Source organism: Vipera ursinii (genome assembly GCF_947247035.1).
Source record: "Vipera ursinii genome assembly, chromosome: Z".
NCBI lineage: Eukaryota > Metazoa > Chordata > Lepidosauria > Squamata > Viperidae > Vipera > Vipera ursinii.
The window spans coordinates 35,248,868-35,262,641 of NC_139517.1; the positions used below are offsets into that span (position 1 = coordinate 35,248,868).

At 38.5% G+C, this 13,774-nt stretch overlaps 1 protein-coding gene across 1 annotated transcript in view; it reads right to left on the reverse strand.

Moving 5' to 3' along the window:
* Positions 1-13,774, reverse strand: part of LOC310648443 (signal transducer and activator of transcription 5B) — a 61,232-nt gene that overhangs the window by 12,182 nt on the left and 35,276 nt on the right. The window contains exons 2-12 of the mRNA XM_083376280.1: positions 12,357-12,497; positions 11,742-11,898; positions 11,529-11,618; positions 11,256-11,430; positions 10,346-10,476; positions 10,081-10,232; positions 7,759-7,914; positions 6,219-6,398; positions 5,375-5,462; positions 4,634-5,056; positions 74-168 (exon numbers count right to left, since the gene is read on the reverse strand). Coding sequence (XP_083232406.1) covers positions 74-168; positions 4,634-5,056; positions 5,375-5,462; positions 6,219-6,398; positions 7,759-7,914; positions 10,081-10,232; positions 10,346-10,476; positions 11,256-11,430; positions 11,529-11,618; positions 11,742-11,898; positions 12,357-12,484 — 1,775 coding nt within the window. The 5' untranslated portion in view covers positions 12,485-12,497. The remainder of the gene's footprint in view (positions 1-73; positions 169-4,633; positions 5,057-5,374; positions 5,463-6,218; positions 6,399-7,758; positions 7,915-10,080; positions 10,233-10,345; positions 10,477-11,255; positions 11,431-11,528; positions 11,619-11,741; positions 11,899-12,356; positions 12,498-13,774) is intronic.

Consider the following 13,774-nt stretch of genomic DNA (forward strand, 5'->3'; position numbering starts at 1 on the left):
GAGAGAAATCAGCCAGCAAAGTATCTAGACAGGGAAAAATAAGTTGAAGGGGAATAGGGAATAGGACTTTTACCCATCATTCCAGTGAGGCTTCAGATGTTTTTTCAGGACTTCCATCACTCCATCAAACCACTGCCAGAATGTATAATTTCGCCCTGGAAGATTCTCCTAGTTAAATGAAAAGAAAGAAAAATATGGATCTGGAATCTTTCTATGGTTGTTGGAGGTCTTTATATTTTCTCTGATCCTGTATAAATATATTAGAGAAAGAACAGATTTATAGCAAAATACACAGGCAATTGTATTCATCAGAAACATAATACACATTCTTTTAAGGCTAAGTGACTCCAAACTGATGGAACAGTAGTTGGAAAAAAATGGATCTGAATGATTAACTATGGGAGATTTTTATTTTATTTTTATTATATATCTCTGCATTGTTGAGTGATTCTCAATTTTTAAAAGGAATTCAATTAGTTGCCTGTACAGTTGATTTAAGTTGTACAAAATTCATGCATGTAGTAAACTTTGTTTTATATACAGTCCTCAAATATATTTCTGCTGATGCAAGAAGACAGTTCATATGGTGATATTATGAGACAGTGTTTAAACTATTTCCAGAAGGATTTTGATGTATGTCTAATGAAATAATAAACTGAAGTTGTTCTGTAAGGAGCAAAAGTTCACATACTACACAAACATGTAGCTTTAGATCATTTTTCTCAATAAATAAATGAACATTTTTTATTAAAATATATTTTTAAATCATGTATTTAACTGGATTTTCTTTATCTAGTTTTAATACGTGTGGAGTATAGATTGTGTTTTAGGCCACATTTATGCAGAAATATTGAAAGTTCAAAAAGTCTCACAAACTTTTAAGCATCATTTTTTATGTTTCTTTTCACCTGATTGTAGGCATCTTTTATTTTGTTACATTTTGTGCAACTTTTGTATTATCTGTAAACCCTAATCTGTTCTCCCCTCAGTGTCACTTAGCAAATGAATTAATTCTGAGTCTGTTTTGAAAATAAGCAACCTCCAAGTTTAATGGGAGCCTATTTAATATGAAGAATGAGCTCTAAAAATTAGGAGTTCAGGATTTACTGCCTGATTAATACATTTTTAGTCTATATTATGCAAGAAATAACTCAGTATTCCTGAGCTGTTATCAAAGTTAATATATATGAATTTATTCTTTTGGTTTTTAACCTTGTCAAAAAAGATTTCCTCTCCTCACAGTTGCATGAATGAACTCTTCTAGCATACTTAGGATTATCATTAAGCTTAATAATAAAACTGTTTTATTGTTCTCCTCCTTTCTGTGAGGTAAATTAATGTTATTCCCTTTTGCAAGGTCAAGGACTGAGATGAAGAGATTACCAAAGAGCGGACTTCCAGGTGGCAAGGCTCCGTCGATGGCGGTCATTTTTGACCATCAGCCCCGTTGTTCCATTCAAATCGCAAAAACAGCAATAATCAGCTGTTTCAAGGTTTGGGAACCCCCCCTTCGGGAGAAGAGGGGGGGTGAGCATTCAGGTAGAGGTAGAGCTCCCCTAGATCCCCAGGATGATTAGTCTGGGGAACGAAGGGCGAGAGCTCCCTCGGAGCCTGAATTCAACTCCGGACTCGGGGACTCCTCTGTTTTAAGGCTTTAAAACAGAGCAGGACGCTGCAACCATCCCTGCATTCAATATTGCACTTTGGATTACTCGGACGCAGGCAGAGCTGAGCAGGAGAATGCTGAAACTGCAAGTACAAGATCTTTAACTCTGGGGAGTTATTTTTTTCTTCTCCAAAGCTTAATCTAAAAGAAAGGGGAGGAAGATGGCGCTGGAATGAATTTTTAAAAGCTGTAAAAGCCTCTTTTAAAAACATTTGAAGCTGGTACAAAAGAGATTTACAAGATTTGGAGACTAAAAAGGAAAGCAACAAAGTTGTAACCTGGGTTTTTAAGTTGATCTGTGATTTTTTTTAAGGACTGGGTGAAAAAGTGAAAGTGAGAAACGAAAGTTAATGAGTGTTAAAATGGCTTCTAAACCACCTAGAGCTCCTGTTTCCAGAAGTGCGGGGGCATCACCAGCTCAACAACAATCTATATTTCAGACCTTGATGTCATCCCCCACACCACCCTCATCAATAATAACATTAAAAGACTTACAAGAGGCGTTAAAACTTCAATCTGAGCAAATTGCAGAGCTCATTAGTGAGAAAAATAAGGAAATAAGAAAGGATATTTTACTGGCATTCCAGGGGTTGGCAGTTTGAATTGAGCATTTGGATGAACGTGTGGAAGAAATTAACCAAAATAATTTGATATTGGAAGCTAAAATATGTGAAGTTGAGAATAAAATGGATAAGATTGATGATGAGGTGGTAATGATACAATATAGAGACATGGAGTTTGCTTTGAAGATAAGAGGTCTGAAAGAAAACCCACAAGAAAATTTGGAAGAGACATTCGCAAAGGCCGTGGTACCCATATTGGGTTGGCAAGCTGAAGATTTTATAAGGGAAATAGATAGAATATTTCGTGTCAACTCTTGGATTGCCAGGCAAAGAAAACTACCAAGAGATGTGGTTGTTTATTTTACAAAGAGAACGATTAGAAATGAAATTATTCAAGCTGTTTATAATAACAGATTTAAAGTGGCTGATCAAGAGGTCCTAATTTTGAAAGAAATTCCATCAAGAATTTTAAGAAAAAGGAAAGAGTTTGGTTTCTTGGTAGATGAATGTAAAAAATGACAGATCCAGTTCAGATGGGAGATACCAACTGGGATGGTGGTGAACTATACAGGTACAAGATATCATCTTAATACAGTTCTGAAGGCAAGAGATTTTTATTGTAATGTACTGAAAGTAGATTCACCGCCACTCCCAGAATTCAAAACAGGAAAGGAAGAAGGAGCGCGACAGCTTCAGATGGAAGGAATACAGTATGGTGAAGAAATAACCTCGCTGATTGTAAAAGAAGCACAGCAAACTTTGGAAACTGCGCAGCCTCTGGTACTATTAGAAGAGCCAAAGGATCAAATAATGACACGGGCTGCAACCAGACGAAAGGAACGACAATAAGAACAACAGAAACAGTATTCTAAAATCACAGCTCAAAAATCTACTAATACTGAACCAGTGGGAGGAGTGAGACCAAAGAGGTAGGTGTTTATGGATCTGCGAGATATGCTCCAAAAGCTTCAAGCTGCAAAAGAGGGCGACAAAGTTTAATAGAAGGGAAGAAAATAATTTTAATTGGAATATATGCACCTAATCAACAGCAAGGAGAATTTTGCAAATTTCTACACAATAAAATAACTCAATGGGATTATAAATTGTGTATTTTGATGGGAGATTGGAATGGAGTTTTGGGCATACAGTATTTCAAATCATGTTAGAGTGCCCAAATCTTTTTTATTAGATTATAGTTAACATTTTTTGTAGAATTTTATTTAAAATTATATGTTAGTGATACAATTCTAGGTTTAGATATAGTTAGATACTTACAAGAACTGATTACTCCTATATTTATATAAGAGCAAAGGGATCTTTGGACTAAATTTGTTGGAATTCGTAGAAGATATTTAAGAATAAGATAAGGTTTTCTTTGCAGTTATTACAGATTGTATTGTTGAATTTAATAGCGGCAGGAAGACTTTGGGTATCGTAATATTGGAAGAAGGAGGATCTGCCTACTATAGAAGAGTGGACTTTAAAAGTTTCGAACTTAGTAGAAATGGTAAAAATTTCAGTATATTTGAAAGGTTAATCGCAGCAAAGACACATTTCGGAATGGAGAAGATGGATTGATTACATTCTGAATAAATATGGGACTAAAAAGTTTTATTTAGCTTATGAATGAGTATTAGAATTTAATAAGATGTATTATTGTTTAGTTATGCTTAACGGGAGTTAAAGTGTGATAGGATTTAAAGTGTATTTATAGATAATTAGCATATTCTAGCTCAAGCTTGTTAGATGCAATACCCTGTATTCAGCTCTGGGAAGTCGGGGGGGGAGGTAGAGGGGGAGGGAAGGGTGTGTTTTATGGGGAGGGGGAAGTTGGGGGGGAAAGGGAGGGATGGGTGGGTTTTATGGGGAGGCGGGGGCAATTTATGTTAAAATCTACTGTAAAACTTTTCAATAAAAAAAAGAGAGAGATTACCAAAGACCCTAAGAGAAAGCAAGAAACTGAACACCAACAGTTAGGTTTTTCTTCTCTTTATAAGAACAAAACTTTTCCTGTACTTATAAAGAAAAGGTTCTCAGTAAGACCATCAACAGACTAAGTTCTTTTAGTGAGCTGATGGTTTAGTGATTTTAAAGACAGAGTTGTTCTTTTGAAAAAAGGCATGAAATAAATCTGCATTCACATGACTAGCTATTTATTGTTATCAGCTGCAGGTGTAGTTCCAAGACAGTTCAGGATTACGATTACAAACTGAATTGTCCCTTTTTTAATCTCAAAAGCAGACTGAGCAGCACAGAGAAAAAGAGAACACATGACAGAGATGCAGATGGGAAATGAAAAAAAAACTGGGGAGAAAGTTATGGCGATGGAAAGGCCTGCAGGCCAAACTACTTCCCACAAAGTGGTTTTCTGGAAAATCTGATTGTTAATTGGTTTCTTATTTACCCTGTTGAACTGAGCCCAGGAGACAGTCATATTGTTATAATCTTCCAGATGATTCATGTTGCTATTGAAGAGCTTTTGGGCAAGAAAGAGGAAGTTCTCTTTGGTGAGTCCACGACTGCTCTGGACTTCAGACTTGAACTTCATGTTGAGAGCCTCGCACAACTGGGACCACATCACTTTGTCTGGCACAGCAAAGGGCACACGTCCTGGCTCTGCAAAAGCGTTGTCCCACAGCACTGTGGCAGTGGCATTATTATCCTGGCTGCCATGCACAATTACCACCACAGGCAGAGATAATGTCTTCACCTGGAATACCAGCTCATTGCCACCTACACTGAAGTGAGACTCAAAAAGGATGGTGAACTTCTCCTCAGTCACTGACTCAGCACCACGACGATCTGAACGCTTGATCCGCTTCAAGGACTGTGGATGGATGAGATAATAGAGGTAGACACAAGAAACAGGAGACAGAGCACAGATTGTCAAAAGTCTACATAACACTCAAGACTAAAAACCTTAAGCATGAACTCAGCTATATACTCAGATCATCCAGGGGAAATTTACTTTGTAATTTTACTTTCCACACCAAGTTATTAAAGGCTAAATCTAGAGTCCATCTTTAGATGTTGGACTACAATAGGTGATGAGGCTTTCTCCCTTAGTTACATTTTCAAGAGGAAAATCAACAGTGGGGTGTGGAGCTGGAAGTAGATAGTGTGAATCAGTGAAGGCATCTCTCACCATGTTGCGGAAATGAGCACTCAGTGTTCCAGTTGCCTGATGATATTCCATAACACAGGAATTGTTCAAGATATCACCGCTGGACTCACTGCCAAAAGAAAGAAATGGCAGCTAGTTGAATGCAAGCCAACACACAATTGGTGATTAGCTATCATCCCACTGAGAATATTAATTTTGCACCATGGAGATACTGATGATATGGCTCCATCCGGTGGACATTTTAGATTGGTTATCATGGCTTAATAAAATCTGCTTTTCAGAATTCTGAGACATTTATTATAAGCAAATGAATGTATAATGTACACTGAATTACCTAAAACCAAGCAATCACTTTTTGCTCTGTTGTCCTTGTCTTAATCTTTTAGGTAAGCTTAAAAGTTTCCTATAATGTTCACCAAGTTTCTACCTTCTCAGGAGAAAGTTTTCTCCAACCAAATTCTGACAAACTGTGACAAGGATATAAGTAATGAAAGCTGGCTTAATTACTGGCAAAGAAGCAATCAAATAAGAAGGCTTAAAGCTTCTAGCCCTGAAAGTTAGGTTGAAATTCAGACTAACTTTCTTGCTTTTAATACTTTAGCATCTTGGATAAACAGTGAAAGTTACTAGATACCTTGCCAACGATTATATTCTTGTTTAAGAATATTAATGGCAAATTTCTATTTATTAATTTATGTTCTTCACATCATCTTCTGACAGCTTTTCTTAGTGCAGCATCCTTCAGAAGTGTTGGATTGGAAAGCCGCACTTATGGAGGATAGCCAGTAGTAAGAAAGTGGGTTCAGGAGAAATGGACATTGTCCTTCTTTCCTTTGCTTCCTTAGCCTGTACAAAACATACATACTTGCGGGTACTCTCATTCTTGAGTAGAGCTTTGGCTTGCTGCTCACTAATGATGGTGGCCTTTACTTGTGGGGGGTTCATATGAACATTTAACTTTCCTCCAACCAGCAGTCGTACTGTTGCTGCAAACTTAGTCTGAGTCTTTAGCACCTGTGGAGGCTGCTTTTCTATTATGAATGTGCTATAAGGAGAGAAGAAGGGTGGGGGGAGGGGAGAGACCAAGTCAATTGTTACAGAAGGTGAAAGGTTGCAAAAAAGTCCTAGCTTTTGTGACTCAGTATATTCATCTCATCAGCAAAGAAAACAATGGCAAACTACAAACCCCAATGAAGCAAAAAACAACAACCCACATCTATAAACTACAGGTATACTTTGACTTATGACTGGATTTTTGGCCACTAAGTGATATGGCCTTTCAGCAAGTCACCACATGACCAGGCCCAATTTTGCCACCATTTTCACTGAGGTCATTAAGTGAATGAAAGAAAGCCAGCTTCCCCAATTGATTTGACTTGTCAGAAGCTGGCTGAGAAGGTTGTAAACTGCAATTATTTGACTGCTAGATACTGCAACTGTCATAAAAAAGAGCCCAAATTGTGATTACATGACTTCAGGTGTGGTTGAATGGTTGTAATTTTGAGGATGAGTCATAGATCACTTTTCTAAGGCCATAACTTTGAACTCTCATTAAAGAAATGGTCTTAAATAAAGGACTAGTTGTACGGAAATATCATAGTAACAACCCACAACTCGCAAAAGAAGTTGGGTAATAACAACACACATCAGACAAGCAAAAAAGCATTGAAATAGCTAGAACTCCAATAGAACCAGAAGTAGACTACCTATATAACATATTCTAGTGCAATAGATATCTAAGCAACTTCATCAAAGAGCATTTATTCAGATAATCAACCCATCCCTTGAAAAGGAAAACTCTTGCATATCAAAAATATCTCAGTAACTACCCACAAATTATTACACCCCTTTAGCATCACAGGATGCCATAATCCAACAAATTCTATCCAAAATATCCTAAAAAAATCCAATGACCCAACTGTCAAGAAAGATAAAAGAGGGATCATTTACAACACAGATCAAATCAATATTTATTATAGTTAAAGACCAGCATAAGGAGGGTAGGGTACAAGGAATTCAAAAGCATAAAAAAATACAAAAATAAAATTACATGAAAAGCTAAAAAGTATTTAAAAAAATCTTCAGAAAATCTAAAAAAGTGGTGAACATAAAAAGCAAGGCAAATTAAATTTATCATAATACTGTATAAAATACACAATGATGATGGTCTAAGAGCTCATTAAAATTGATTTGTGTCACAGGTCATTTACTGACAAATTTAAGTGCTGCTGTGATAATATTATTTGGAATATTATTGCAAATAACTGTTGAATCCATGATATAATATATATAAGCAACTTCCACCAATTTTAGTAACCAAAACTTTTGTATCTTTGAACAAACAATTCATTCTAATAATAAAAGGTCTCTGTAGAAAGCAAGTATATCTAACGACACAATCCTACCTAGTGACTAGAGCAGAAATGATGTCTGTGACGGTGCCATTAACATCTGAGAGCAACTCTTCAATGGGCCCAGGAATAGGCAGCTGCTGGTATAAATGTTCAGCACGGCGTACTTGTTGGCGGTTCTGGCAAATGAACTCAGCCAGTTTTTCACACCTAGGGAAGAAACTCATTATATTCTAGTTGTTCAGAAACTAGATGCTAGAAAGTAGTGCTGCAGAATCTTGTGGCGTCTGAAAGACTAACACATTCATTCTTGAAAGACTAACAACTTTAGAATTAGGAAAAGAAGAGGGAGTATATGTAGGGTTAGTTAGGTCTAGGAAAAGTCGTATGTGATGGGGAGCACAAAAAGCCTTAGGGAAAATGATCCCAACACAATATATATTTCCTAATAATGCCAATCATTATGCTGAATATCTATGAATGTTATTTTAAAAAAACAGACAAAGCTCAAAATGCCTAAAATCACACTATCTGACAGCTATTTCAGATTAGAAATTCAAGAGAAGTATTGGATTATACACAGACTATGGGCTACCTTTTGCAATTTTTTTCACTATCCATCATTGTTATTTATTATTATTTGGGTTCAATTAAGTTAGGATACTGGATCAATTCTACATTAATGTTGTTTCGCATTTCAAGAGATAATCATTTAAAAATAAATGGCCCTGTCAAATTATTTATTTATTTATTTTATTACATTTATATACCGCCCTTTCCCGGAGGACTCAGGGCGGTTTACAGGGTGATTAAAAACCAAAATACAAAAGTTAAAAAACCAAGTTTAAAAAAAATTAAATTTATCCCTGTATAAGTAAAACCCCAATTAAAATAAATTAATCCTCAGCCTGGGCCAGAGAGCTCAAAGAGCCAGGTCTTCAGGTCCCGGCGGAATGAACGGAGGTCGGGGGCAGTCCTCAGCTCCACTGGCAGCTGGTTCCAAAGGGCAGGCGCCCCCACCGAGAAGGCCCTATCCCTGGCTGTTGTCCGCTGGCAATCTCTTACCGGTGGCACCCTGAGAAGACCCTCCCTGTGGGAGCGCACTGGACGAAGGGAGCTTGATGCCGGCAGCAGGTGTTCCCTCAGATATCCTGGACCCAAGCCATGTAGGGCTTTATAGGTCATCACCAGCACCTTGAATTTCACCCGGAGGGCAACCGGAAGCCAATGCAGCTCGCAGAGTAGAGGTGTTACATGGGAGTATCGGGAGACCCCCATCACAACTCGCGCAGCCGCATTCTGCACCAGCTGAAGCCTCCGAGTGGTCCTCAAGGGCAGCCCCATGTAGAGAGTGTTGCAGTAGTCCAAACGGGAGGTCACGAGTGCATGAGTGACTGTGTAGTAGCCATGTATAGTTGTTAAGTATGGTTTTTAATTTGATTATTTAATTTTGCTTGTGGATTGTTAATGTTATGGATATGCTGCACAATGTAATTGTTGGATCAACCATAAATTTAATTTGAATTAGCACTGAGCCTGAAGATATAAAGAGGAGGCAGGGATGAAGGTTATTTTAAAAAGCATTCCAAATTCAGATTAATAGTAATCTCCTTTTCTGGTTTTTATTTCTGTCAATCTATAGGCCAGTATGCAATCCTGAAAATTCTACAGGAAAGATATCAGGATGTAAGGACTAGTTATAGCAGCTACTATTTTAAGCTGAATGCAAGCACTCTTATGACATACTATAGGCAGTATAATCTTCTCATAGAAAGGAGTGCAAAATATTTAGCTTATATAGAATGGGATTAGTGAAAATCATTTACAGATACAACTTGCAAATAGTCCTCATTTAATTATCATTTGTTCAGTGACTGTTTGAAGTTACAATGGTGCTGAATGAGTTGTAGTTAAGATTGCTGCTCAAAGTTACGGCCATTGAAGCACATAATCAAAATTTGGGTCCTTGCCCACATTTATGACTGCAGCATGTGCTTCGATTCTTCCCAACTGGCTATCTGCCCTCACCCTTTTGATTGTCCTACACTCTGTTGTTGTGAGAGCAGTTGGAGGAAGAAGATGGTGAAGGTGAACTGGGGGCAGAAGGGGATAGTGGTGGATACCAGGAGTAAGCATTGCAGTGCAGGGTGACCAAAAGCGCAGAGTGGGGGAAGAGACAGCTGAGTGGAAGAAGTTAAAGCAGAGATGAACACAAGGCAAAGAAGCATGAATTCAAGAGGGCTGGACTTAAACCATTTGTGGTAACATAATGACTCTAAGCTGATGACGTGCTTAACTCCCCGCTCCCCAGCTCTGCCTGCTCTTCTCCTACACCCTCTTTCCTCTCTAACCCCTGCCCCCTCTCATGCTATCTACCATGCTTGCAGGCCATCTAAAGGCCCCTCAGGAGGGCCACCATTTCCTGCTAGTTGCTGCCTCCTCTTCCACTGGATCAACTCATCATCCAAGATTATAGTCTGCTGCTTGCGAAGCAAAGCCAGTGTCTGCTGGTGCTTTTCAGCCAGTTCCTGAGGAGTACAAAAAGCATTTTGAATATGGTATTAACAATAACAACAACAAAAAAGCCTAATAGGAAAGAAAATAGAAAGTCAGAATTAGGCCTTGGGAGGCTGGGACTTACTACACGATACTGTTGCAGTGTCTGAGCCTCCCGGTGTAGCCAAGCTTCCAGGGATGACTTTTTTTGCTGCAGAGTAGGCTCACGGACCATACGTTCCTGTGGGGTTAGCTGAGAGAGCTGAGTGAATTGGGCTAGAAAGGAAGCATAAAATTAGGCCTTGCCTTGAATTACCTCAAATTACATCTCAGCTCCCACCTACCAGAATACCTTGCATTCATGTTTATCTGTGTGGCTGCTTTATAAGTGGTCCTTGGCATACTGCCCATTATCACTGTATGTCATAATGATAAAACACGTTGGTCAAACAGGACCTACCCAATCTTACAACATATTTTGTGGCAGCCATTAAGTGAATACCACAGTTGTAAAGTGAACATGGTGATTGTTAGGTGAATTCCACAGTAATTAAGCAGACTAATGGTTCACTATGGATGCAGTTTTGCCAAAAAAACAGAAATGCCAGTTTTCAGCAAACCATTGTAAAACATGGTTATATGATGCTGCCTATGAGTGCCCTAAATTCAGTCCCATGACCATGGAAGGGGGCCCGATCATCAGAATCTGGGTTTTAAGTCCCATTTTTAAGGTTGACTGTAACTTTGAAGAATCACTAAGTTACTGTCTATAAGTCAAGGGCTACCTGTACTACTTTCTTTAAAAATCCAGTTGAAGAACATAGGAAAGAATACCATCGATCCAGCTCACTTCACTTTACACTTGTTCTGCAGGATTTTCAACAGAGGTCTGTTCTAGTCCTACCAGGAGATGCCAGAGTTGACAGTGGAATGTTTCATATTCAAATGTAAGTTCTATTATATGTTAGAATTCACATTATGAAGGCTGGATATTAGTAGTAGAACTGCAATTTTGTTAATGAGATACTATTCCTCCTCTGTTCCCACAGATATACCTTGTAGATGAAGGCTCTCTTGGTATTGGATGATGAAATATTCCTGATGCTGCTGAAGCTTTTTCAGTTGGTTCTCAGTGTCCTGGGTGATCAGGCGTAATTCATCAAAAGTCTGGTTGATCTGAAGATGCTTCTGAGTCACGGCATCAGCCATGCTGCTAGCCAGTAAAGGGCTCTGTAAATATAGAAAAAGTACGGATATTATTGCCAAAGAAATATAGACTAATATAGGAAGGAGAAACATTTATGCAAAAGGAAATAAATCACACTCACATTTCTAGCTTCTCGAACTAGTCGTTGCTCGTGGTATAGGATGTGTCGAATACAGCGTACTAACTCCAGAGGGCAGTGTTTATATGTATTCTATAAAAGAAAGAGTGAACAACCTAAGAATGGGTAGAAGGAGTGGCAAACTAGCCTTTCACTCAAAGCAAAGTTTGAAAACATCTTCTTTTACCTTCCAAACTCCCAGCCTCTGTAACTCACCTGTAGCTGAGTGGCGTAATGACCCAGTTTGATCTTTAGAAGGAAGCCATCCTCGCCCACTTGGTGCTCTGCCTTTTTTTGAAGTTCCTGAATCAGTCCGTCCAACAATTGTGCAGCTCTGACACCCTCCTGAGGATTGTCAAGGTCTATAGAATCCCTGAAAATTAGATCACAAAGCGGAGGTGGGTAGGTGCAGAAAAGTCAGTACTCTCACCTGAGAACAACAAAGGCATCTTTGATATAACCTGGGTCAAAATGAGAAGGCAAAGGCAGCATATGTTGCCATTTCTGGATGTTCATACAATGGGCAGAAACTCTGGAACAGGTAGTCCTTGAATTATAACCACAACTGGAACCATAATTTTCACCAATAAGCAACGCAGTTGTAAAATGTGATGTTATGTGATCACATTGCTTAATGATGGTTATCACTGCAGTAAGGTAATCTGAGGGGAGTAAACCAATATTCAAGACCAGAACAATACACCTAAAATAATATGCTTCCTGTATAATGAAGGACAAAAGTTTGTTTCAGTCATAAAAGATAAATATCCCATTCCATATCTCTGCAAGACCGAAAATTCTGCTGGACAACCTGGTTTCACACTCCCTTACCATGGCTGTGCCTCAATCCACTGGGAGAGGTAATGGCGAACCTCTATGGGGAAATGTTGTCCGTATAAGGCCTGCATTTGTCTTAGAGCGTCTCCCTGAAGTTGTTGAGCTTGGATCCACACGGCCATAACTTAGCACCTCCTAATGAAAACAAGGTAGGAAAAGCATAAAAGCATTGCTTCTGGAATTCTTTCCAATCCCTTAGTAATATTGCTGCTCCAGGTCTTGTGGCTAAGAGTGAGGAAGAAACATTATTAGAATGAAAAAACCAATAGCATTCTTAACTGTTGCACAAAATTCACAGGGATTTTTTTTAAAAAAAGGTCATTTCTCCACAGTCTCTGGCCCTGCCAACTTTTTTGTTGCTCTCTCCCCAATCAAATATGTGGTCCAGATCTGTTCTGGTTTTGGAAAACTAACCTGCTGATCAACAGGCAGTTCTGACCCATTTTACAAAATATATTTCAGGGATTCTGTTGTGCTGCAAAATTTGATATAGGTTAGGCATAAACTATTATATACATATTTGAACATATATCAATAATAGGATTGTACAACCACCATTCAGATTTTAAAAAAGAAAAGCCATTTTGGAGTACACATTGGTCTATGCGTAGCACCTGCCTACAATTCTTTTAAGCTTTTTCCTAGGCTGGTAACATGCACATTCTGAATCACTCTTTCCCCTTTAAATTTGGACAGCTGCCTATTCCCTCACCAATAAAACTTTTCTAAAAAGCAATCCCACTCCCTATCCCCCCCTTCTCCACTCTCAGTCTAGAATTTTAATGCAGCTGCAGCATTATACCATACATTCTTGGGCGATCTGGGCAAAGTCTTTTACATATCATTCATCTATGATGTTGATATATGGATTTAGTACCTCTCTAACAGAAGTTTCATCAAACATCAGACAGACCGGTGTATTACATTAGTGAGTCACAAGGCCTAATACAAGCCATTGCCCACAAGTAGTTACACTTCTACACTAGCAACTTGGGCCTATAGCTTTTGTGGCTGTTTCCCAGCTGCCCTGACAGGAAGGAACAGTTTCCTTCTAGAACATCAGCTGTCTCCAGTAGCCTGTTTCCCTCCCCCCATCCCACCTCCAATCATTCAACAGCAACACTCACCCACACACTTTTAGGTGTCTAGCAAGAGTGCCAGAAACTACTGGATATGTTATCGAAAGAGTGAATTGAAGAAGAAAAATCACTTGATGTTTATCGTAAAGGCAAGGAAAAACCCAGGAATGAATAAAGTACAACTGATGAAAAAAAGAGAAAACCTTCTGAAACAGTCTCAAGTTTTGAAAATATTTATCTTTAACGTTCTTGGTCATTTTAAGTCCTGTCTACTTTCTAAATTTCTTGCAAATTTATCATATCTAGGTATTTCTTAAGGAGCAAGTATTACTT